This window comes from Oryx dammah, unplaced genomic scaffold (genome assembly GCF_014754425.2).
Source record: "Oryx dammah isolate SB20612 unplaced genomic scaffold, SCBI_Odam_1.1 HiC_scaffold_15, whole genome shotgun sequence".
Taxonomy (NCBI): domain Eukaryota; kingdom Metazoa; phylum Chordata; class Mammalia; order Artiodactyla; family Bovidae; genus Oryx; species Oryx dammah.
Genome location: NW_024070199.1, coordinates 18217525 through 18243963, shown reverse-complemented (window position 1 = coordinate 18243963; position 26439 = coordinate 18217525). Strand labels below are relative to the sequence as shown.

At 39.0% G+C, this 26439-nt stretch overlaps 1 protein-coding gene across 1 annotated transcript in view; it reads right to left on the bottom strand.

Moving 5' to 3' along the window:
• LOC120874861 (glycerophosphodiester phosphodiesterase domain-containing protein 4-like) overlaps window positions 1-26439 on the bottom strand; it is a 106893-nt gene that overhangs the window by 55582 nt on the left and 24872 nt on the right. The window contains exons 8-10 of the mRNA XM_040256548.1: window positions 23411-23556; window positions 22948-23030; window positions 6477-6633 (exon numbers count right to left, since the gene is read on the bottom strand). Of these exons, the coding sequence (XP_040112482.1) occupies window positions 6477-6633; window positions 22948-23030; window positions 23411-23556 (386 nt within the window). The remainder of the gene's footprint in view (window positions 1-6476; window positions 6634-22947; window positions 23031-23410; window positions 23557-26439) is intronic.

Genomic DNA, 26439 nt, shown 5'->3' with positions numbered 1-26439 from the left:
AGCTGACACTGCCACCTCAATTAGATACCAATCCAACTGATCAGGGGACTGAGTCAGAATTTCCAAGATTAAATTTTAGAGAAGAGCAGATAACTCCCCAGAAGTACATTGATAATCCTAGATATAGTAGGACATTACCTACACCAGATTGAACAAACTGATGAGGGCAATCTAATCATGCATATTCATCTTTTCTTTTTGGAAATTGTTGGTACTCTCTTCTTATTTGGCCACATCGTGTGACTTGTGGGATCTTCGTTCCCTGACTAGGGACTGAACCCAGGCCTTCAGCAGTGAAAGTGCTGAGTCCTAACTACTGTACCACCAGGTGGAGATTCCCTGTTAGTACTCTTTAAACAGTCTACTTCCTCATGGGTGTATGAGAAAACTCATTCTCCTTTGACATTTTTTTCTGTTACACTTGTGCAAAACATTCTTTTATTTAATAACTTGTTCTCACCACCCCTCTGAATTCAGGTAAAATTTGTTTTTACTGAGCCACTATATTTCATGGCAATGCAGTCTTTTGCAAAAGCTGAAAATATGTACTCCTTTACACTGGGAGTTGGAAATTCCCAGTCGGACACAATTGGAAAAATTGATTTTGTCATCAAGGTCATAACTGAAGGATCATATTTGAGAATACATGTCATTCAATCTGAAAGAACAAGCCACCAGTCCCCACTAAGGACACATGCATAATTGGTATTTGGAGTCAAAGCCTACAGCTTTCCTAGGCAAACAGTTTGGTGTCCCTTGTTGTACTCTATCCCAGTATTACAATAGGAAGAAAGATCACTGATTACCAGGAACAGGAGAGAGAAAGTTGACCATATTTGTAGGTATATATGTGAAACCTGATTCAAGTGAACTTATCAAGTTGTAGTAAGAATAAGAGTCTGGAACAGTAGGGACTATTTAAAATGAAATTCTAGATTCCCTATACTTGCTCTAGACAGAACCTCATTTATTAAGCTTAATAGTTATTTAACACAATCTGAATCAAGATTTGCTGATTATACAACAATAAACCTTATGTGTATTAACTGATCCTTTAAACTGCACTGGATACAAATTAATAAGGTTAAATAACACAAAATCACAATAAGACCCTCCTCTAAATAATCTACAGAGGTTATTTATGAGCACAAGAGGGAACCTAAATTTTCAAAACTCAGAAATGAAGCATAAGTTCATCGTTGAACCCTGCAGTATCATTGTAGCACACTGTTTAACAAGCACACCTAAAGATCATCTGATTCTTATGGGAATGTGCCTTTCTTTGAATTTCTGTGTCCATATTTTGGCTACCTGATGCAAAGAACTGACTCATCGCAAAAGACCCTGATGCTGGGAAAGATTGAAGGCAAAAGGAGAAGGGGACGACAGAGAATGAGATGGTTGGATAGCATCACCAACTCAATGGACATGAGTTTGAGTAAACTCTGGGAGTTGGTGATGGACAGGCAGGCCTGGCATGCTGTAGTTCATGGGGCTGTGAAGAGTCGGACATGACTGAGTGACTGAACTGAACTGAACTGATTTAAGTTAGATGTTGACTTCTAGAAAACTGATAAAAGAGGACAGGATTTTTGTCTAGTAGAGATGCAAATGAGTTTTCATAGAGAAGACAACTCTAAAATTAAGTTTTATTGTCACAGAGTGTATTAACTGAAATAATACACTAGGTTTGTCTTCAACTTACCGATGCAATTCTTAGCATTTCTTTGTTGCACTGAGAATTTTGCATGTTGGTTTCTCACTTCTCTGTTGACTGGGTTTCGTCATCCTGTTTGTTCCCATATTAATGTGCTAAATAAAACTTGTACCTAGTTCATTATCTTTATGCATGAGATAAATTTCTCAAGTAATTCCTCTTGTAATCTTGAGATTTATACATTCACAAAAGGATATGAAAATGTTCCACACAAAGATTGGTTTTACTAAAAAATAGGAACTCAGCTGAGCCTCCAGGGACAACTCCCAGAACTTCAGTATCTATTTTTATTTCATTGTAGATCAGATTAGGTATTTAATTTTCACAAGTAATCTCAAGAATAGTAATTATACTGACAAATAATAATCAACTCACCACCATCAATCCATAACCATACTTAATCAATAAAGAACACCCAGAAAAACCTTCACAAACAAAACCAATTTATTTACTATGAAAAATTATCCAAATATCCAAATCTTTTAAATCATGTGCCAACATCACCTTGACTTCCTGCCTGCACAACATGGAATCAAAGAAAGCTCTACTATGAAACCTAAAAATAAAGCCTCCTAGATAATCATGTCTGAAGTCAAGCTTTCAGACACCCTTCAGTAATCAGAATAATCGAGAAACTAAACACTGTAAACTTACCATCTAAACAAGCTAAAATAAAACTATTAATCTATAAAATAAACAAAACTTTATAACAACATATCCAATTCCATTACTTACAATAAGACTTTCACAAACCATACATTACACATCAGATTAATAACGGCCTTTTCATTTTGGAATACATGTTTGTTAAAACATTACCTATGGCAAACTAGTGAAAGTCGCTCAGTCATGTCTGACTCTTTGTGAACCATGGTCTATACAGTCCATGGAATTCTTCAGGGGCAGCCTTTCCCTTCTCCAGGAAATCTTCCTAACCCAGGAATTGAACCCAGGTCTCCCACATTGTGGGTGGATTCTTTACCAGCTGAGATACAAGAGGAGTTTCCTATATGGCAAACTAAGCCTATATACATTATACATACTAAAGAAGCCTCTCAAGTCTGTATGTTCTATTCATTCATGTATGATGAGATTTATATACGGAGCCTACACACACACAGAAACCTGGTATATCAGATGGATACCACTATTTCCACATGCAAACAGCATTTGTAGGCTATATACTCATATGAGAATAAGTATTCTGAGGTGATACACTCGTTATAAACCAACATTTAGCTGTCCCTTATAGTAATACTTGTTAACAGAATGAATTTGAGGTGGATAATTCTCTCTTTACCTAAGTCTTAACTTGTCACTTTTTTAACATGAAAAAAGGATCAAGTCAGTCTTCAGGATTAACATGTAATATAAATAATATTCCATTCCACCTAGATAATAAACAAAATTATCTGAAGATTTATTTTCCTAATTACACAATTATGTAATAAGAGAGCTATTACCACAGCTAACCCTCAAGTATTGTAGCTTTGTTGCCATAGGTGCTAGCAATATGAATGTCTGCTGTCTGTCCTCCTCAGATATTTGTTGTCAAAATCAAAGACTCAAAATGAGTATATCTGATTGGTAAAACCTAGGTTGCATGGATTCCCTGTAAACATATGATAACCTGGAAAATGTCACTTGTTTTTTCTTAAACTATCTTGAAAAGACAGGCGTGACTTTTTTACCCACTTTAAAATATTCAGGATAATTCTAAACTGTCTTATTTACACACTGCTATATTCTCCTCATATCCAATGCAGTACTTGTATGCAATCTCAAAAACGACAGAATGATCTCTGTTCATTTCCAAGGCAAACCATTCAGTATCACAGTAATCCAACTCTATACCCCAACCAGTAATGTTGAAGAAGCTGAAGTTGAATGGTTCTATGAAGACTTACAAGACCTTTTAGAACAAACCCAAGAAAGATGTCCTTTTCATTATAGGCGACTGGAATGCAAAAGTAGGAAGTCAAGAAACACCTGGAGTAACAGGGAAATTTAGCCTTAGAATACAGAATGAAGCAGGGCAAAGGCTAAGAGAATTTTGCCAAGAGAACATACTGGTCATAGCAAACACCCTCTGCCAACAACACAAGAGAAGACTCTACACATGGACATCACTAAAATCAGATTGATTATATTCTTTGCAGCCAAAGATGGAGAAGCTCTATACAGTCAGCAAAAACAAGACCGGGAGCTGACTGTGGCTCAGATCATGAACTCCATATTGCCAAATTCAGACTTAAATTGAACAACGTGGGGAAAACCACTAGACCATTCAGGAATGACCTAAATCAAATCCCTTATGATTATACAGTGGAAGTGAGAAATAGATTTAAGGGGACTAGATCTGATAGATAGAGTGCCTGATGAACTATGGAATGAGGTTCGTGACATTGTACAGGAGACAGGGATCAAGACCATCCCCATGGAAAAGAAATGCAAGAAAGCAAAATCGCTGTCTGGGGAGGCCTTACAAATAGCTGTGAAAAGAAGAGAAGCGAAAAGCAAAGGAGAAAAGGAAAGATATAAGCATCTGAATGCAGAGTTCCAAAGAATAGCAAGAAGAGATAAGAAAGCCTTCTTCAGTGATCAATGCAAAGAAATAGAGGACAAGAACAGAATGGGAAAGACTACAGATCTCTTCAAGAAAATTAGAGATACCAAGGGAACATTTCATGCAAAGATGGGCTCAATAAAGGACAGAAATGGTATGGACCTAACAGAAGCAGAAGATATTAAGAAGAGGTGGCAAGAATACATGGAAGAACTGTACAAAAAAAAATCTTCATAACCAAGATAATCACAATGGTATGATCACTCACCAAGAGCCAGACATCCTGGAATGTGAAGTTAAGTGGGCCGTAGAAAGCATCACTATGAACAAAGCTAGTGGAGGTGATAGAATTCCAGTTGAGCTATTTCAAATCCTGAAAGATGATGCTGTGAAAGTGCTGCACTCAATATGACAACAAATTTGGAAAACTCAGCAGTGGCCACAGGACTGGAAAAGGTCAGTTTTCATTCCAATCCCAAAGAAAGGTAATGCCAAAGAATGCTCAAACTACGGCACAATTGCACTCATCTCACATGCTAATAAAGTAATGCTCAAAATTTTCCAAGCCAGACTTCAGCAATACATGAACCGTGAACTTCCAGATGTTCAATCTTGTTTTAGAAAAGGCAGAGGAACCAGATATCAAATTGCCAGCATCAGATGGATCATCAAGAAATAAACAGAGTTTCAGAAAAAAATCTATTTCTGCCTTATTGACTATGCCAAAGCCTTTGACTGTGTAGATCACAATAAACTGTGGAAAATTCTGAGAGAGATGGGAATAACAGACCATATGACCTGCCTCTTGAGAAACCTGTATGCAGGCCAGGAAGCAACAGTTAGAACTGGCCAAGGAACAACAGACTGGTTCCAAATAGGAAAAGGAGTACGTCAAGGCTGTATATTGTCACCCTGCTTACTTAACTTACATGCAGAGTACATCATGAGAAATGCTGGGCTGGAAGAAGCACAAGCTGGAATCAAGATTGCCGGGAGAAATATCAATCACCTCAGATATGCAGATGACACCACCCTTATGGCAGAAAGTGAAGAGGAACTAAAAAGCCTCTTGATGAAAGTGAAATAGGAGAGTGAAAAAGTTGACTTAAAGCTCAACATTCAGAAAACTAAGATCATAGCATCTGGTCCCAATACTTCATGGGAAATAGATGGGGAAACAAACAGTGTCAGACTTTATTTTTCTGGGCTCCAAAATCACTGCAGATAGTGATTGCAGCCATGAAATTAAAAGACTCTTACTCCTTGGACGAAAAGTTATGACCAACCTAGAGAGCATATGGAAAGCAGAGACATTACTTTGCCAACAAATGTCTGTCTAGTCAAGGCTATGGTTTTTCCAGTGGTCATGTATGGATGTGAGAGTTGGACTGTGAAGAAAGCTGAATGCCGAAGAATTGATGCTTTTGAACTGTGGTGTTGGAGAAGACTCTTGAGAGTCCCTTGGACTGCAATGAGATCCAACCAGTCCATTCTAAAGATCAGTCCTGGGTGTCCTTTGGAAGGAATGATGCTAAAGCTGAAACTCCAGTACTTTGGCCACCTCATGCAAAGAGTTGACTCATTGGAAAAGACTCTGATGCTGGGAGAGATTGGGGGCAGGAGGAAAAGGGGATGACAGAGGATGAGATGGCTGGATGGCATCACGGACTCGATGGACATGAGTTTGAGTGAATTCCAGGAGATGGTGATGGACAGCGAGGCCTGGCGTGCTGCAATTCATGGGGTCACAAAGAGTTGGACACGATTGAGTGACTGATGAACTGAACTGAACTGATATTCTCCTCATAACTTTTTTCTGATTCTTTTCCAAGTGTATATCCAATCTCCTCTGTACCTCTCCTTTTGTCTCCCTCTCCTTCCTTTCACCTTTCCTTTCCTCTCCTCTTTCATAAACACACACACACACACACACACACACACACACTGCATATCTTCTTGCTCCAGTCTACTGTAATATATGAAACAAACCACCAGTATTGCCCATGGTTCCCCTCGGCAATAATCTTCTTTCAGATCAAATGATACCTTTACATGAACTTTTCCAATTCTCCCAGGTAGTACCACCTCACAAAGGCATCAAAATTATACTGTATACAGTGTATTTATATCTAGGAGAGTGTGACCATGTATAATAAAAGGATTCAGTTTTTTGACCTGGGAAATGCATCTTACCCATGCATCTGAAAACCATTTGCCTGCATTCAGAGTCGCCAGGAAACTCCATTGAAACATGGAAGGGTGTCTACTGGAGGCATTTGGCAGGACCTCCTTTATATTGGTTGTTCTTGTCAAGTCATAGTCATGCATGAGAAAAGGCACCCCATCAAAACTGTAGGCATGGGGAGAAAGGGAAAATGGGAGAATTGGCAGAATACAGTCAACTTGGCAGACAGGGTTCTCAGAAAGCCCATCAAGGTAAAAAGTCTAACTAAGGTTCCTTACTCGCTCCCATATCACAACAAAGGCTAAGTGCCAATAATTCACATGATATCAGTATTTTTCTGCCCTAGGGATCTCTTTTTGGGCTTTGTAAATATCATATTATTTATGGTGAAAGTGTAGCTTCCCTATCCAGGGATTGTTAGAATGAAGAAAAAGGTATGGCCTGAGAGTAAGTAAGTAGGGTAGGGATGAGGTAAGGCCCTGTGCTCCCTGGGGCCACACAAACCAGTTCAGTTCAGTCACTCAGTCCTGTCTGACTCTTTGCAAACGCATGGACTGCAGCATGACAGGATTCCCTGTATATCACAAACTCCTGGAATGAACTTAAAATTCAGGTCCATCCAGTCGGTGATGCCATCCAACCATCTCGTCCTCTGTTGCCCCTTCTCCTCCTGCCTTCAATCTTTCCCAGGATCAGGGTCTTTTGCACTGAGTCAGTTCTTCACATCAGGTGACCAAAGTATTAGAGTTTAAGATTCAGCATCAGTCCTTCCAATGAATATTCAGGACTGATTTCCTTTAGGATGCACTGGTTGGATCTCCTTGCAGTCCAAGGGTCTCTCAAGAGTCTTCGCCAACACCACAGTTCAAAAACATCAATACTTTGGCACTCAGATTTCTTTATAGTACAACTCTCACATCCATACATGACCACTGGAAAAACCATAGCTTTGACTAGACAGACCTTTGTAGGCAAAGTAATGTCTCTGCTTTTTAATATGCTTTCTAGGATGGTCATAGCTTTTCTTCCAAGGACCAAGCAGCTTTTTAATTTCATGGCTGCAGTCACCATCTGCAGTGATTTTGGAACCTCCAAAACTAAAGTTAGTCACAGTTTCCATTATCTCCCTATCTATTTGCCATGAAGTGATGGAACTGGATGCCATAACCTTAGTCTTCTGAATGCTGAGTTTTTTTTTTCTTTTTTAATACAAATTTATTTATTACAATTGATGGCTAATTACTTTAAAATATTATATTGGTTTTGCCATACATGACATGAATCTGCCACAGGTGTACACGTGTTACCAATCCTAAACCCCCCTCTCACCTCCCTCCCTATCCCATCCCTCTGGGTCATCCCAGAGCACCCTGTATCATGCATCGAACCTGGACTGGCAATTCATTTCACATATAATAATATACATGTTTCAATGCCATTTTCCCAAACCATCCCACCCTTGCCCTCTCCCACAGAGTCCAAAAGACTGTTCTATACATCTCTGTCTCTTTTGCTGTCTCACATACAGGGTTATGGTTACCATCTTTCTAAATTCCATACATAAGTGTTATTATACTGTATTGGTCTTTTTCTTTCTGGATTAGTTCACTCTGTATAATCGGCTCCAGTTTCACCCACCTCATTAGAACTGATTCAAATGTATTCTTTTTAATGGCTGAGTAACACTCCATTGTGTATATATACCACAGCTTTCTTATCCATTCGTCTGCTGATAGACATCTATGTTGCTTTCTTGTCCTGGCTATTATAAACAGTGCTGCGATGAACATTGGGGTACATGTGTCTCTTTCAATTCTGGTATCTTCAGTGTGTATGCCCAGCAGTGGGATTGCTGGATCATATGGCAGTTCTATTTCCAGTTGTTTAAGGAATTTCCACACTGTTCTCCATAGAGGCTGTACTAATTTGCCTTCCCACCAACACTGTAAGAGCGTTCCCTTTTCTCCACACCCTCTCCAGCATTTATTGCTTGTAGACTTTTGGATAGCAGCCATTCTGACAGGCGTGAAATGGTACCTCATTGTGGTTTTGATTTGCATTTCTCTGATAATGAGTGATCTTGAGCATCTTTTCATATGTTTGTTAGCCATCTGTATATCTTCTTTGGAGAAATGTCTGTTTAGTTCTTGGGCCCACTTTTTGATTGGGTCATTTATTTTTCTGGAATTGAGCTGCAGGAGATGCTTGTGAGATGCTTTTGAGATTAATTCTTTGTCCGTTGTTTCATTTGCTATTATTTTCTCCCATTCTGAAGGCTGTCTTTTCACCTTGCTTATATTTTCCTTTGTTGTGCAGAAGCTTTTAAGTTTAATTAGGTCCCATTTGTTTATTTTTCCTTTTATTTCCAATATTCTGGGAGGGGGGTCATAGAGGATCCTGCTGTGGTTTATGTCGGAGAGTGTTTTGCCTATGTCTTCCTCTAGGAGTCTTATAGTTTCTGGTCTTACGTTTAGATCTTTAATCAATTTTGAGTTTATTTTTGTGTATGGTGTTAGAAAGTGTTCTAGTTTCATTCTTTTACGGGTGGTTGACTAGTTTTCCCAGCACCACTTGTTAAAGAGATTGTCTTTACTCCATTGTATATTCTTGCCTCCTTTGTCAAAGATAAGGTGTCCATAGGTGCATAGATTTATCTCTGGGCTTTCTATTTTGTTCCATTGATCTATATTTCTGTCTTTGTGCCAGTACCATACTGTCTTGTTGACTGTGGCTTTGTAGTAGAGCCTGAAATCAGGCAAGTTGATTCCTCCAGTTCCATTCTTCTTTCTCAAGATTGCTTTGGCTATTCGAGGTTTTTTTCTATTTCCATACAAATTATGAAATTATTTGTTCTAGCTCTGTGAGAAATACCACTGGTAGCTTGATAGGGATTGCATTGAATCTATAGATTGCTTTGGGTAGTATACTCATGTTCACTATATTGATCCTTCCGATCCATGAATACGGTATATTTCTCAATCTATTTGTGTCTTCTTTGATTTCTTTCACCAGTGTTTTATAATTTTCTATATATAGGTCTTTTGTTTCTTGAGGTAGATATATTCCTAGGTATTTTATTCTTTCGTTGCAATGATGAATGGAATTGTTCCTTAATTTCTCTTTCTGTTTTCTCATTATTAGTGTATAGGAGTGCAAGAGATTTCTGTGTGTTGATTTTATATCCTGCAACTTTACTATATTCATTAATTAGTTCTAGTAATTTTCTGGTGGAGTCTTCAGGGTTTTGTAAGTAGAGGATCATGTCATCTGCAAACAGAGTTTTACTTCTTCTTTTCCAATCTGGATTCCTTTTATTTCTTTTTCTGCTCTGATTGCTGTGGCAAAACTTCCAAAACTATATTGAATAGTAGCTGTGAGAATGGGCAGTCTTGTCTTGTTCCTGACTTTAGGGGAAATGTTTTCAATTTTTCACCATTGAGGATAATGTTAACTGTGGGTTTGTCGTTCAGTTCAGTTCAGTCGCTCAGTCGTGTCCGACTCTTTGCGACCCCATGAATCGCAGCACACCAGGTCTCCCTGTCCATCACCAACTCCCGGAGTTCACTCAGACTCGCGTCCATCGAGTCCGTGATGTCATCCAGCCATCTCATCCTCTGTTGTCCCCTTCTCCTCCTGCCCCTAATCCCTCCCAGCATCAAAGTCTTTTCCAATGAGTCAACTCTTTGCATGAGGTGGCCAAAGTACTGGAGTTTCAGCTTTAGCATCATTCCTTCCAAAGAAATCCCAGAGTTGATCTCCTTCAGAATGGACTGGTTGGATCTCGTTGCAGTCCAAGGGACTCTCAAGAGTCTTCTCCAACACCACAGTTCAAAAGAATCAATTCTTCGGTGCTCAGCTTTCTTCACAGTCCAACCCTCACATCCATACATGACTACTGGAAAAACCATAGCCTTGACTAGACGGACCTTAGTTGGCAAAGTAATGTCTCTGCTTTTCAATATGCTATCTAGGTTGGTCATAACTTTTCTTCCAAGGAGTAAGCGTCTTTTAATTTCATGACTGCAGTCACCATCTGCAGTGATTTTGGAGCCCTCCAAAATCAAGTCTGATACTGTTTCCACTGTTTCCCCATCAATTTCCCCTGGAGTGATGGGACCGGATGCCATGATCTTCGTTTTCTGAATGTTGAGCTTTAAGCCAACTTTTTCACTCTCCTCTTTTACTTTCATCAAGAGGCTTTTGAGTTCCTCTTCACTTTCTGCCATAAGGGTGATGTCATCTGCATATCTGAGGTTATTGATATTTCTCCCTGCAATCTTGATTTCAACTTGTGTTTTTTCCAGTCCAGCGTTTCTCATGATGTACTCTGCATATAAGTTAAATAAGCAGGGTGACAATATACAGCCTTGACGTACTCTTTTTCCTATTTGGAACCAGTCTGTTGTTCCATGTCCAGTTCTAACTGTTGCTTCCTGACCTGCATATAGGTTTCTCAAGAGGCAAGTTAGGTGGTCTGGTATTCCCATCTCTTTCAGAATTTTCCACAGTTTATTGTGATCCACACAGTTAAAGGCTTTGGCATAGTCAATAAAGCAGAAATAGATGTTTTTCTGGAACTCTCTTGCTTTTTCCATGATCCAGTGGATGTTGGCAATTTGACCTGTGGTTCCTGTGCCTTTTCTAAAACCAGCTTGAACATCTGGAAGTTCACAGTTCACGTATTGCTGAAGCCTGGCTTGGAGAATTTTATATAGCTTTTATAATGTTGAGGTATGTTCCTTCTATTCCTGCTTTCTGGAGAGTTTTTATCATAAATGGATGTTGAATTTTGTCAAAGGCTTTCTCTGCATCTATTGAGATAATCATATGGCTTTTATTTTTCAATTTGTTAATGTGGTGTATTGCATTGATTGATTTGCAGATATTGAAGAATCCTTGCATCCCTGGGATAAAGCCCACTTGGTCATGATGTATGATCTTTTTAATGTGTTGTTGGATTCTGATTGCTAGAATTTTGTTAAGGATTTTTGCATCTATGTTCATCAGTGATATTGGCCTGTAGTTTTCTTTTTTTGTGGCATCTTTGTCAGGTTTTGGTAGTAGGGTGATGGTGGCTTCATAGAATGAGTTTGGAAGTTTACCTTCCTCTGCAATTTTCTAAAAGAGTTTGAGTAGGATACATGTTAGCTCTTCTCTAAACTTTTGGTAGAATTCAGCTGTGAAGCCATCTGGACCTGGGCTTTTGTTTGCTGGAAGATTTTTGATTACAGTTTCAATTTCCATGCTTGTGATGGGTCTGTTAAGATTTTCTATTTCTTCCTGGTTCAATTTTGGGAAGTTGTACTTTTCTAAGAATTTGTCCATTTCTTCCAAGTTGTTCATTTTATTGGCATATAATTGCTGATAGTAGTCTCTTATGATCCTTTGTATTTCTGTGTTGTCTGTTGTGATATCCCATTTTCATTTATAATTTTATTGATTTGATTTTTCTCCCTTTGTTTCTTAATGAGTCTGGCTAATGGTTTGTCAATTTTATTTATCCTCTCAAAGAACCAGTTTTTGGCTTTGTTAATTTTTGCTACAGTCTCTTTTGTGTCTTTTGAATTTATTTCTGCCCTAATTTTTAAGATTTCTTTCCTTCTACTAACCCTGGGGTACTTGATTTCTTCCTTTTCTAGTTGCTTTAGGTGTAGAGTTAGGTTATTTATTTGAATTTTTTCATGTTTCTTGAGGTATGCCTGTATTGCTAGGAACCTTCCCCTTAGCACTGCTTTTATGGTGTCCCACTGTTCTAAATAAGAAAAGGAGTACATCAAGGCTGTATATTGTCACCCTGCTTATTTAACTTACATGCAGAGTACATCATGAGAAACGCTGGACTGGAAGAAACACAAGCTGGAATCAAGATTGCCAGGAGAAATATCAATAACCCCAGATAACACCACCCTTATGGCAGAAAGTGAAGAAGAATTAAAAAGCCTCTTGATGAAAGTAAAAGAGGAGAGCAAAAAAGTTGGCTTAAAGCTCAACATTCAGAAAATGAAGATTGTGGCATCCAGTCCCATCACTCCTTGGGAAATAGATGGGGAAACAGTGGAAACAGTGTCAGACTTGATTTTGGAGGGCTCCAAAATCACTGCAGATGGTGATTGCAGCCATGAAATTAAAAGACGCTTATTCCTTGGAAGAAAAGTTATGACCAACCTAGATAGCATATTCAAAAGCAGAGACATTACTTTGCTGACTAAAGTCCGTCTAGTCAAGGCTATGGTTTTTCCAGTAGTCATGTATGGATGTGAGAGTTGGACTGTAAAGAAGGCTGAGTGCTGAAGAATTGATTCTTTTGAACTGTGGTGTTGGAGAAGACTCTTGAGAGTCCCTTGGACTGCAATGAGATCCAACCAGTCCATTCTGAAGGAGATCAACTCTGGGATTTTTTTGGAAGGAATGATGCTAAAGCTGAAACTCCAGTACTTTGGCCACCTCATGCAAAGAGTTGACTCATTGGAAAAGACTTTGATGCTGGGAGGGATTAGGGGCAGGAGGAGAAGGGGACGACAGAGGATGAGATGGCTGGATGGCATCACTGACTCGATGGAAGCGAGTCTGAGTGAACTCCAAGAGTTGGTGATGGACAGGGAGGCCTGGCGTGCTGCAATTCATGGGGTCGCAAAGAGTCAGACACGACTGAGCGACTGAACTGAACTGAACTGAACTGACAGGTTTTGGATTATTGTGTTTTCATTTTCATTCATTTCTGATATCTATAGGACATTTCACCCCAAAACAATGAATTTCATCTTTTTCTCAAGCACACACGGAACCTTCTCCAGGATAGATCACATCCTGGGCCATAAATCTAGGCTTGCTAAATTCAAAATAATTGAAATCATTCCAAGCATCTTTTCTGACCACAATGCAGTAATATTAGATCTAAACTACAGGAGAAAAACTATTAAAAATTCCAATATATGGAGGCTGAACAACACGCTGCTGAATAACAAACAAATCACAGAAGAAACCAAAAATATCAAAATATGAATGTTGAGTTTAAAGCCAACTTTTTCACTGTCTTCTTTCACTTTCATCAAGAGGCTCTTCAGTTCTTCTTTGCTTTCTGCCATAAGGGTGGTGTCATCTGTGTATCTGAGGTTATTGTTATCTTTCCTGGCAATCTTGATTCCAGCTTGTGCCTCATCCAGCTCGGCATTTTGCATGATGTACTCTGCATATAAGTTAAATTAGCGGGGTGACAATATACAGCCTTGATTTACTCCTGTCCCTATTTGGAACCAGTCTGTTGTTCCATGTCCAGTTCTAACTGCTGCTTCTTGACTTGCATACAGATTTCTCAGGAGTCAGGTAAGGTGGCCTGGTCTTCCCATCTCTTAAGTATTTTTTACAGCTTGTTATGATCCACACAGTCAAAGGCTTTGGCATAGTCAATAAAGCAGAAGTAGTTTTTCTGGAACTCCCTTGCTTTTCCAATGAACCAACGGATGTTGGCAATTTGATCTCTGGTTCCTCTGACTTTCTAAATTCAGCTTGTTCACCTGGTAGTTCTCAGTTCAAGTACTGTTGAAGCCTTGCTTGGAGAATTTTGAGCATTACTTTGCTAGCGTGTGAGATGAGTGCAACTGTGCAGTAGTTTGAACATTCTTTGTCATTGCCTTTCTGTAGGATTGTAATGAAAACTGACCCTTACCATTCCTATGGCCACTGCTAAGTTTTCCAAATTTGCTGGCAGGTTGAGTGCAGCACTTCAACAGCATCATCTTTTAGGTTGAAATAGCTCAACTGGAATTCCATCACCTCCACTAGCTTTGTTGATAGTGATGTTTCCTAAGGCCCACTTGACTTCGCATTCCAAGATGTCTGGCTCTAGGCGAGTGACCATACCATCATTGTTATCTGGGTCATGAAGATGTTTTCTGCATAGTTCTTCTGTATATTCTTGCCACCTTTTCTTAATAACTTTTGCTTCTGGTAAGTCCATAACATTTCTGTCCTTTATTGTTCTCATCTTTGCATGAAATTTTCCTTTGGTATCTCTAATTTTCTTGAAGAGGTCTCTCATCTTTCCCATTCTGTTGTTTCCTCTATTTCTTTGCATCGATCACTGAGGAAGGCTTTCTTATCTTTCCTTGCTATTCTTTGGAATTCTGCATATAAATGGGTATATCTTTCCTTTTCTTCTTTGCCTTTAGCTTCTCTTCTTTTCTCAGCTATTTGTAAGGCTTCCTCAGACTACCATTTTCCCTTTTTCCATTTCTTTTTCTTGGGGATGATCTTGATCAGTTCCTCTTGTGCAATGTCACAAATCTCCATCCATAGTTCTTCAGGCACTCTGTCAGATCTAATCCCTTGAACCTATTTGTCAATTCCACTGTATAATCATGAGTAGTTTGATTTAGGTCATCCCTGAATGGTCTACTGGTTTTCCCTACTTTCTCCAATTTAGGTCTGAATTTTGCAATAAGGAATTCATGATCTGAGCTACAGTCAGCTCCAAGTCTTGCTTTTGCTGACTGTATAGAGCTTCTCCTTCTTTGGCTGCAAAGAATATAATCAATCTGACTTCAATATTGACAATCTGGTGATGTCCATGTGAGGAGTCGTCTCTTGTGTTGTTGGAAGAGGGTGTTTGCTATGACCAGTGCATTCTCTTGGCAAAGCTCTGTTAGCTTTTGCCCTGCTTCATTTTGTACCTGCCTACTGAGAAATCTGTAAGCAAGTCAAGAAGCAAGTTAGAACCAGACATGGAAGAGCAAACTGGTTACAAGTTGAGGAAGGACTATGTGAAGGCTATATATTATCACCCTGATTATTTAACTTATATGCAGAGTATATCATGTGAAATGCCAAGCTGGATGAAACACAAGCTGGAATCAAGATTGCCAGGAGAAATATCAATAATCTCAGATGTGCATATGACACCACCCCTATGGCAGAAAGCAAAGAACTAAAGAGCCTCTTGATGAAAGTGGAAGAGGAGAGTGAAAAAGTTGGCTTAAAACTCAACATTCAAAAAACAAAGATCTTATATCCTGCAACACACAGAAATTCCTTGCATTCCTATACACTAATAATGAGAAAGAAGAAAAAGAAATTAAGGAAACAATTCCATTCACCATTGCAACAAAAAGAATAAAATACTTAGGAATATATCTACCTAAAGAAACTAAAGACTTATATATAGAAAACTATAAAACACTGATGAAAGAAATCAAAGTGGACACTAATAGATGGAGAAATATACCATGTTCATGGATCGGAAGAATCAATATAGTGAAAATGAATATACTACCCAAAGCAATTTACAAATTCAATGCAATCCCTATCAAGCTACCAGTGGTATTTTTCACAGAATTAGAACAAATAATTTCAAGACTTGTATGGAAATACAAAAAAACTCGAATAGCCAAAGCAATCTTGAGAAAAAAGAATGGAACTGGAGGAATCAACTTGCCTGACTTCAGGCTCTACTACAAAGCCACAGTCATCAAGACAGTATGGTACTGGCACAAAGACAGAAAATAGATCAATGGAACAAGATAGAAAGCCCAGAGATAAATCTACACACATATGGACACCTTATCTTTGACAAAGGAGGCAAGAATATACAATGGAGTAAAGACAATCTCTTTAACAAGTGGTGCTGGGAAAACTGGTCAACCACTTGTAAAAAGATCACTTTCTAACACCACACACAAAAATAAACTCAAAATGGATTAAAGATCTAAATGTAAGACCAGAAACTATAAAACTCCTAGAGGAGAACATAGGCAAAACACTCTCTGACATAAATCACAGCAGGATCCTCTATGATCCACCTCCCAGAATTCTGGAAATAAAAGCAAAAATGAACAAATGGGATCTAATTAAAATTAAAAGCTTCTGCACAACAAAGGAAAATATAAGCAAGGGGAAAAGACAGCCTTCTGAATGGGAGAAAATAATAGCAAATGAAGCAACTGACAAACAACTAATTTCAAAAATATGCAAGCAACTCCTGCAGCTCAATTCCAGAAAAATAAATGACCCAATCAAAAAATGGGCCAAAGAACTAAATAGACATTTCTCCAAAGAAGACATACGGATGGCTAACAAACACATGAAAAAATGCTCAACATCACTTATTATCAGAGAAATGCAAATCAAGACCACAATGAGGTACCACTTCACACCAGTCAGAATGTCTGCAATCCAAAAATCTGCAAGTAATAAATGCTGGAGAGGGTGTGGAGAAAAGGGAACCCTCTTACACTGTTGGTGGGAATGCAAACTAGTACAGCCACTATGGAGAACAGTGTGGAGATTCCTTAAAAAAATTGCAAATAGAACTGCCTTATGACACAGCAATCCCACTGCTGGGCATACACACCGAGGAAACCAGAATTGAAAGAGACACATGTACCCCAATGTTCATCGCAGCACTGTTTATAATAGCCAGGACATGGAAACAACCTAAATGTCCATCAGCAGATGAATGGATAAGAAAGCTGTGGTACATATACACTATGGAGTAATACTCAGCCATTAAAAAGAATACATTTGAATCAGTTCTGATGAGATGGATGAAACTGGAGCCGATTATACAGAGTGAAGTAAGCCAGAAAGAAAAACACCAATACAGTATACTGACACATATATATGGAATTTAGAAAGATGGCAATGATAACCCTGTATACAAGACAGCAAAAGAGACACAGATGTGTAGAGCGGACTTTTGGACTCAGAGGGAGAGGGAGAGGGTGGGATGATTTGGGAGAATGGCATTGAAACATGTATACTATCATGTAAGAATCGAATTGCCAGTCTATGTCAGATGCAGGATACAGCATGCTTGGGGCTGGTGCACGGGGATGACCCAGAGAGATGTTATGGGGAGGGAGATGGGAGGGGGGTTCATGTTTGGGAACGCATGTACACCCATGGTGGATTCATGTCAATGTATGGCAAAGCCAATACAGTATTGTAAAGTAAAATAAAGTAAAAATAAAATTTTAATAAAAAAAAAAAAACAAAGATCTTGGCATCTGGTCCCATCACTGTGCACGGGGATGACCCACAGAGATGTTATGGGGAGGGAGATGGGAGGGGGGTTCATGTTTGGGAACGCATGTACACCCATGGTGGATTCATGTCAATGTATGGCAAAGCCAATACAGTATTGTAAAGTAAAATAAAGTAAAAATAAAACTTTAATAAAAAAAAAAACAAAGATCTTGGCATCTGGTCCCATCTCTCCATGGGCAAATAGATGGGGAAACAATGGAAACAGTGAGAGACTATTTTCTTGGGCTCAAAATCACTGTGGAATGTGACTGAAGCCAGGAAATTAAAAGATGATTCCTCCTTGGAATAAAAGCTGTGACAAACCTAGACAACATATTAAAAAGCAGAGACATCGCTTTGCTGAAAAAGGTCCATCTAGTCAAAGCTATGGTTTTTCTAGTAGCCATCTATGAATGTGAGAGTTGGACCACAAAGAAAGTTGACCACCAAGGAACCTATGCTTTGAACTGTGGTGTTGTAGAAGACTCTTGAGAGTTCCTTGGACTGCAAGGAAATCAAACCTGTCAATCCTAAAGGAACTCAGTCCTGAATATTCATTGGAAAGACATGCTGAAGCTGAAACTCCAATACTTTGGTCACCTGATGGGAAGAACTGACTCACTGGAAAATACCCTGATGCTGAGAAAGACTGGAGGCAGGAGGAGAAGGGGACAACAGAGGATAAAATGGATTTGATGGACATGAGTTTTAGCAAGCTCCTAGAGTTGGTAATGGACAGGGAAGCCTGGCGTGCTGCAGTCCATGAGTTTCAAAGAGTTGGACATGATTGAGTGAATGAAATGAACTGAAGGGCACTTCAATCTCCTGTTGTTCAAGGGTCAACTGTGTATCTCTGTATAATTTTGTGGTTGCCCCAAAGATTCCAAATACGTCCCATAGATCACATTCTACTAGTGTCAACTGTCTACCACTTCAAGTATTGTGTAGAAAACTGAATACTTTTTAGGTCCCTTTACCCAACCTCTTTCCATTATGATATACATGTCTTAAGTATCTAAAAATAGATTGAGACCCATATATCAAACAATATTACCACTTCTGTCTTTAACCACTGAACACAATTTTTAAACTCTGGGATAGAAGAATCACCTGTTAATATTTATCTTTTTAAAATACATTTATAAAACCAATACAGAATTGTAAAGTAAAAATTAAAAATAAATAAATAAATAAATTTAAAATACATTTATTATTTCTGGCTGGGCTGGGCCTCAGTTGCTGCACACGGGCTTTCTCTAGTTTCAGGAGTGGGCTTACTTTTCTTTGTGGTGGGCGTGCTTCTCATTGTGGTGGATTCTGTTGTTCCAGAGCACAAGCTCTAGGCATGTATAGTTCATTAGTTGTAGCATGCGGGCTCAACAGTTGTGATGCACTGTTATCCACAGTTTCTGTGATCTTCCCAGACCAGGGATCGAACTGTGTCCCCTGCAGTGGCAAGTGTCTCCTTAACCGCTGGACCACCAAAGCAGTTCCCACCTATGTATTTTTTACCCTTCCTTTGCTTTTTTTTATTCCTCATGTTCCAAGTTGTTTTCCTTACCCTTGTTTTATTGAGCTATAAGTGACATATAGCATTGTATTATTTTTAGGTGTACAACATGATTTGATATATGCTGCTAAGTCACTTCAGTCGTGTCCAACTCTGTGCAGCCCCATAGATGGCAGCCCACCAGGCTCCCCCATCCTTAGGATTCTCCAGCCAAGAACACTGGAGTGGGTTGTCATTGCAACATCATTATCTTTTGTCTAAAGAATTTTTCATTTCCATTTGATTCTTCTTTACTTTTCTTTCTCTGCTAACACCTTCTACTTTTTCAGTTATCAAGTGTTCATAATTGTTGGAGACATTTTATGATAGCTGCTTTAAAATTCTTAGAAATAATTCCAACATCTGTTTCTCCTGCTGTTGACATATATTGATTACCTTTTCTCACTGAAGCTGAGTTTTTTCTGGATCTTGGTATGCAAAACTCTGGGTTGTATCCTGAGCATTTTGAGTATTTGGAGATTTGAAATCTCATTAAAATCTATTTTAACAGAGATTCAATATGTCTAGTTTCAGAAAACATGAACTGGACTACATTTGTAAGATACGGTTTTAACGCCAACTTAGTTTTCAAAGGCTCTGCAGAAATCACTCTACAACATAGATAGTGTTCCGATCGATTCTCAAACCTTCTGCTGTGTTGTGTCTGTGTGGTTTCATGCATAGGTTATACAAAGGTCTGCCGAGGATTTTATGAACAGGTTTTTAAATTCCCTTTCTCTAGCATGGCAATTCCTCAGAAAACTAAACATAGATTTACCACGTGATACAGTAATCCCACTTTGGGCTACACACTTAAAAGCACTGAAAACAAGTTCTTGAAAATATACTTGTACTCTTAATGTTCATAGCAGCATTTTTCAAAACAGCCAAAAGGCACAAGCAAGCCAAATGTCTATAGAGGATAAATGAAGAAGCAAAATGTGATATCTATACATAGTAGAATATCATTCAATCTAAAAAGGGAAGGAAATCCTGTCACATGCCACAACATAGATGAAATCTGAGGACATTATGCTAAATCAAACAAGATAGTCATGAAAAGACAAATACAATATGATTCCACTTATGGGTGTTATTTACATAGTCAGATTCATAGGAGCAAAAAGTAGAATTGTGGTAAGCAGGGGGTGAGGGCAGAAGGAAAGGTGGAATTGTTATTTAACAGGTATAAAGTTTCAGATTTGCAAGATGAACAAATTCTATAGTTTTGTTTCAAAACAATGTGAATATATTTGATACTACTAAATTGTACACTTAAAAGAGTTATGATGGCAAATTTTGTTATGTGCTTTTTAAGAGAACTTTTAAAAGGAAGGAAATTCTGACAGATGCTACAATATAGATGAGTCTTGACATGCTATGAAAATGAAATGAGCTATACTGACATCATGCTAATGTGAAATGAGCTTAACACAAAATAACAAATACTGCGTGATTTCACAGAACAATCAAACACATAGACAGAGAAAAAAAGAATTATGGTTGCAAAGGCTTGGGTGGAGTTAGTATTAACATCTAACAAATAGTTTTAGTCTGAGAAGATGAAAAGTGCTAGAGATCTATGTGGTGATGCATAAAAGAAGGTGGAGGTACTTAATGCCATTAAACTGTACCCTAAAAATGGTTTAAATGGCAAATTTTATGTTAAGAATATTTTACAATAAAAAAATCATTTTTTCTGGAAAACTTTTTTCAATAATTCTCTGCTCACTCTCTAGCTGAAGAAGAAAAGAAATGGGTACCACTGCTTACATCAGTACAGAAATAGTTACAGGGATCTGCTCATAGTCTCCAGAGCCTCAGCCACAAGCTGTGACAGGGTGGGGAGTGGTTTCTGTGTGGTGTTCCCCTGAGTAGGACTGGTATGATCAAAACATTTATATCACATTGAATGACCCTTCTACCAGTTATTGGGCTAGATATAACAGATTTTTGTGGAGCTTTTTTCTGTCTGCAGCTATAGGTGTTTCCAGGTCAGCTCTCTTCAGAGCTCATGTTAGGATACATGAGGAGAAACAGAAATTAGCATGTGGAAACTCGCTCCCTATTATGAAGCTCCTTTGGTCTTATGAACCAAGCCAGTCCACATTCTGTTCTTCATCATTCGGAGTCTTCTGTTAGTTGCTTTGTGAATTTTGTCCAATGTCTTATTTTTTAAAATTTTTTTGGTAATTAATGGAGAGAATATGGTGGAATACACAGTAGTACTTGTAATTTGCGCACTCTTCAGAGTCCTATGTCCCACTTTCAGTAGTTTGCCATTTTTACTACTTAGTAAATATAATATGATTTTACCTGTTCTAGATACTTTTGTGGTATTCATGTCCTGACTAGACTATGACTGGTAGGCAATATTTATTAATGATGAGTATAGACTGTAGCCATCAATGTGAGTGGTGGAGATATGTGGATGGTGGTCATGGGAAATGAAGATGTCAACAGAGAAACTGAGCTGTTGGGAAGATCATCTACAATGAAGTTAAAGTCGCAGAAAAGAAAAGGACAATGTGGCAGGAGCTCACTTGTCTCAGCACCATTACCACATTAGGCCATGACCAGGAGGAACTTGCACAATGAAATGGAAGCTCTGAAAGAGCATTCAGTTTCAATCCTGATTCAGATATTCTGCATGGAATTGTTGTCACCATATAAGAACCCTAGTCTGGGGTCAGGAAATCCAGTTCGAATTCTGGCTTTATCATGTACATTTTAGCCTTATGTCCTCAGGAATACATTTCTCTTCTTTGAATTCAGGCTCAAACCACAGTTCTTCACTGTGAAATAGGATGTTCATTTCTTTCCTGTTTGCCTCACAGAAGGCTGGGAAGGGAGTAGTACATGCCACATTCTCTAATATAACCATCCGATGGTTCGTCTCTACTTTCGGCTGCCCAAGGACATACATTCTACAGAAAAGCATGTGTTTTTTGTCCTCATTCCTGCTATGATCCAACTCTTCCTTTGTTGTCCCTTGGACATTGCGAGAGCCTACTACCCAAATCCATGATGATTCTCCCTCACAGATTCTCTGATAAGTCCTTCTAAAACAATAAGCTAATCTGTTCTCTAAAACCTACCATGGCTACCCAGTACACATTTAGGGATCTCTGTGATCCAGTCTCAGTAAGCCTTGCAGCGATACCTTCCCCCTCACATAGGCCCCTCACGTCCCCAAAGTAGACTATTCTTGGCATCCATACAGACCAGCTCGTGGATCTACAAACTTGCTATTCCTCCTTTGGATGCCTTTGACTAAGCTGCTACCTCTGCCCAGAATACTCTCGCTCTCTATATCTGCTTGGAAAAATACTATTTTTCCTTCAAGGCTCAACCCAAACACTGTTCTGAGCACACAGATCATTTTCACAAAAGAGGTGGCCTCTTCCTCCTCCACTGAGGTTCCATTGCATTTGCCTTACTCTTCTCTGCAAGGCACTCACCACAAATGGTCCTATACTATGTTTATTTGTAAACATGCCATGTCTCCTTCACTGATTGCAAACAGCTCTTAGGCACGACTCTGTCTCACTCATCTGCCTCTCACTCAGAAGAAGGATATAGTAGGAATACAGGTGATGCCTAGGAAATGTTAGTTAAATAGATTGCTAAAGTAGGGCACAGAGGTAAGCTCCAAGCATATTTGCAGGAAGGACAAATTTGAGCTATGTGTGGAGACTATATAGAGTGTGTGATTTATAAGCCTGTGATTGAGAATGTAGAGATGCAGACACGCGGTTTGTAAAGGAGAAGTGATTCATATTTAGTGTTATGTGCAGATGTGCCAGGTGAATAAGGGAGAAACTCCCAGGGCTTGCCCTCTCTACAGCTTGGGCCAGGCTGGAGTCATCCACTGGTCTTTTCTCCTCCCACCCTGGTCCCTTCTTTCCTACCTTATTCGTACATCACTCTCCAGTCCATGGGCCCCATATTCAACAGCTTTCTCAAAGGACATTATGGTATTCTCAGGCCCCAGCTATGGAAGAAAAGGACATCAGGCCTTTAATCTCATAGTCTTTTCTGCCAACATCCATTTTAGCATAGGAAAGGGGAACAGTAATGAAAGGACTTTAGGAAGCAGAGTTTGGTTCTCTTGGCTCTTTGTTCTAAGAACCTGCCTACATTCTCCTCTTACAAATCTGGTTTGGGAATTCTGCTCATCTGAGACAATGCCACTGGACATAATAAAGAGAAATGGACTGAGAATTAGAAGAATTAAGTCCAGCCTCTATAATTAATTACTCATCTTGTCATCTCAAGCCAACTTCTTTATTTCTCCAGGGGTTTCTGAGAATCTGATGTGCCCTTGTCTCTTCCACACCCATGCATACCCACATCCATCAAGCTCAGACTTACCATGGGTGCACCTCTATGTCCAAAGAAGGTTGGCTTGGGTGCCAATTTCTCCTTCTCCTGAAGGCAGGGAGAGTAAGTCCCAAATGGCACCACATAGAGACATAAAAGGATAAGAAAAAAGGGCACTCCAATGGCCACTTGTAGAGCTGAAAAAGTTGGAATGAAAAAGTAATGAAAAAGAAAAAAGGAATGGAGAACCATCCCTAGCAAATAAGTACCCCCAAAATAGTTATAGTAAATATCTAATCCATGGGTTCACTGACTCTGTGAACTCACAGATTTACTATTTTTCTCAGGTCCCCCACATTTCAATTATTTGAAAGCAACAGGCTACCCAAATACAAGCATGATTATTAAGTTAAAATTATTGCAAATGCATCTTGGAGTGTGAAGTCAAGTGGGCCTCAGGAAGCATTACTACCAATAAAGCTAGTGGAAGTGATGGAATTCCATCTGTGCTAATTAAAATACTAAAAGATAGATGGTGTTTAAGTGTTGCACTCAATATGTCAGCAAATTTAGAAAATCCAGCAATGGCCACGACTAGAAAATGTAAGTTTTCATCCAAATTCCAAAGAAGGATCATGCTAAAGGATATTCAAACTACTGGACAAATATGCTCACTTTCCATGCCAGTAAGGTTATGCTCAAAATCCTTCAAGCTAGGTTTCAGTAGTGCTTGAATCAAAAACTTCCAGATGAACAAGCAGGGTTTCGAAAAAGCAGTGGAACCAGAGATTAAATTGCCAACATCCGTTGGATGATAGAGAAACCAAGGGAATTCCAGAAAAACATCCACTGCTGCCTCACTGACTACAAGAAAGCCTTTGACTGTGTGTATCAGAACAAACTCTTGAAAGTTCTTAAAGAGATGGGAATACCAGACCATCTTACCTATCTACTAAGAAACCTGTATGCGAGCCAAGAAGCAACAGTTAGAACCTTACATTGAACAATGGACTGGTTCCAAATTGGGAAAGGAGTACAACAAAGCTATATACTGTCACCTTGTTTATTTAACTTATATGCAGGGTATATCATGCAAAATGCCAGGCTGGATGAGTTACAAACTGGAATCAAGACTGTTGGGAATAATATTAACAATCTCAAATATTTAGATGATACCACTCTAATAGGAAAAAATGAAGACAAACTAAACAGTTTCTTGATGAGGGTGAAAGAGAAGAGTGAAAAAGCTAGCTTAAAATTCAACATTAAAAAAACTAAGATCATGGCATCCAGTCACATCACTTCATGGGAAAAAGTGAAAGTTGTGACAGATTTTCTCTTTTGGGGCTCCAAAATCACTGGGGATGCTGACTGCAGCCATGAAATTAGAAGACACTTGCTTCTTGGAAGGAAGGCTATAACAAACCTAGACAGCGTATTAAAAAGCAAAGACATCACTTTGCTGACAAAAGTCTGTATAGTCAAAAATATGGTCTTTCCAGTAGTCAAGTAAAGATGTGAGAGTTGGACAATAAAGAAGGCTGAACATTGAAAAATTTGTTTTCAAATTGTGGTGCTAAAGAAGACTCCTGAGAGTCCCTTGGACAGTAAGGAGAGCAAAACAATCAATCCTAAAGGAAATCAACCCTGAATATAGATTGGAAGGACTTATGCTGAAGCGCCAATACTGTGGCCACCTGATGCAAAGAGCCGACTCACTGGAAAAGACCTTATTACTGAGAAAGAATGAGAACAGGAGGAGATGGGAGTGACCAAGGATGAGACGGTTGGATGGCATTACCAATTTAATGGACATGAACTTGGGTGAACTCCAGGAGATGGTGATGGACAGTGAGGCCTGGCGTGCTACAGGCCATGAGGTCACAAAAAGTCAGACATGACTTAGCAACTGAACAACAACAAAAAATTACAAATACAAATTAACAATGGAATAAATTGTACAGGAGGCAGGAAGGAGAGGGAATGTTAAGGAGTAGCTTCTCGGAAGGAGGAGGAGTTTGATTGGTTCTGAGAAAGCTCTTAAGCCCTTAAAGATCAGCCTAAAATGCCCAGGTATTGATGGCAGAGAGAAATAGTGGAAGGAATATTAGTTGAAAGAAATCCAAATACAAAGCAGACTTTACTACTTTCTAATTGTGTGACTCAGACTTATTGTTTAACCTCTCTGGGTATTCATTTTCTTCATTTCAAAAAATGGAGCTATTCTGCTACTAATATTACCTCATGCAATTGATATGACACCATTGACTCATCATAGACCAAAGATGATGCTGTGAAAGTGCTGCACTCAATATGGCAGCAATTTTGGAAAACTCAGCAGCGGCCACAGGACTGGAAAAGGTCAGTTTTCATTCCAATCCCAAAGAAAGGCAATGCCAAAGAGTGTTCAAACTACCGCACAGTTGCACTCATCTCACACGCTAGTAAAGTAATGCTCAAAATTCTCCAAGCCAGGCTTCAGCAATACGTGAACCGTGAACTTCCTGATGTTCAAGCTGGTTTTAGAAAAAGCAGAAGAATGAAAGATCAAATTGCCACCATCCCTGGATCATGGGAAAAGCAAGAGAGTTTCAGAAAAACATCTATTTCTGCTTTATTGGTTATGCCAAAGCCTTTGACTGTGTGCATCACAGTAAACTGTGGAAAATTCTCCAAGAGATGGCAATACCAGACCACCTGACCTGGCTCATGAGAAACCTGAATGCAGGTCAGGAAGCAACAGTTAGAACTGGACATAGAACAACAGACTGGTTCCAAATAAGATAAGGAGTATATCAAGGCTGTATGTTATCACCCTGCTTATTTAACTTCTATGCAGAGTACATCATGAGAAATGCTGGGCTGGAAGAAGCACAAGCTGGAATCAAGATTGCCGGGAGAAATATCAATAACCTCAGATATGCAGATGACACCACCATTATGGCAGAAAATGATGAAAGTGAAAGAGAAGAGTGAAAAAGTTGGCCTAAAGCTCAACATTCAGAAAACAAAAATCATGGCATCTGGTCCAATCACTCCGTGGGAAATAGATGGGGAAACAGTGGAAACAGTGTCAGACT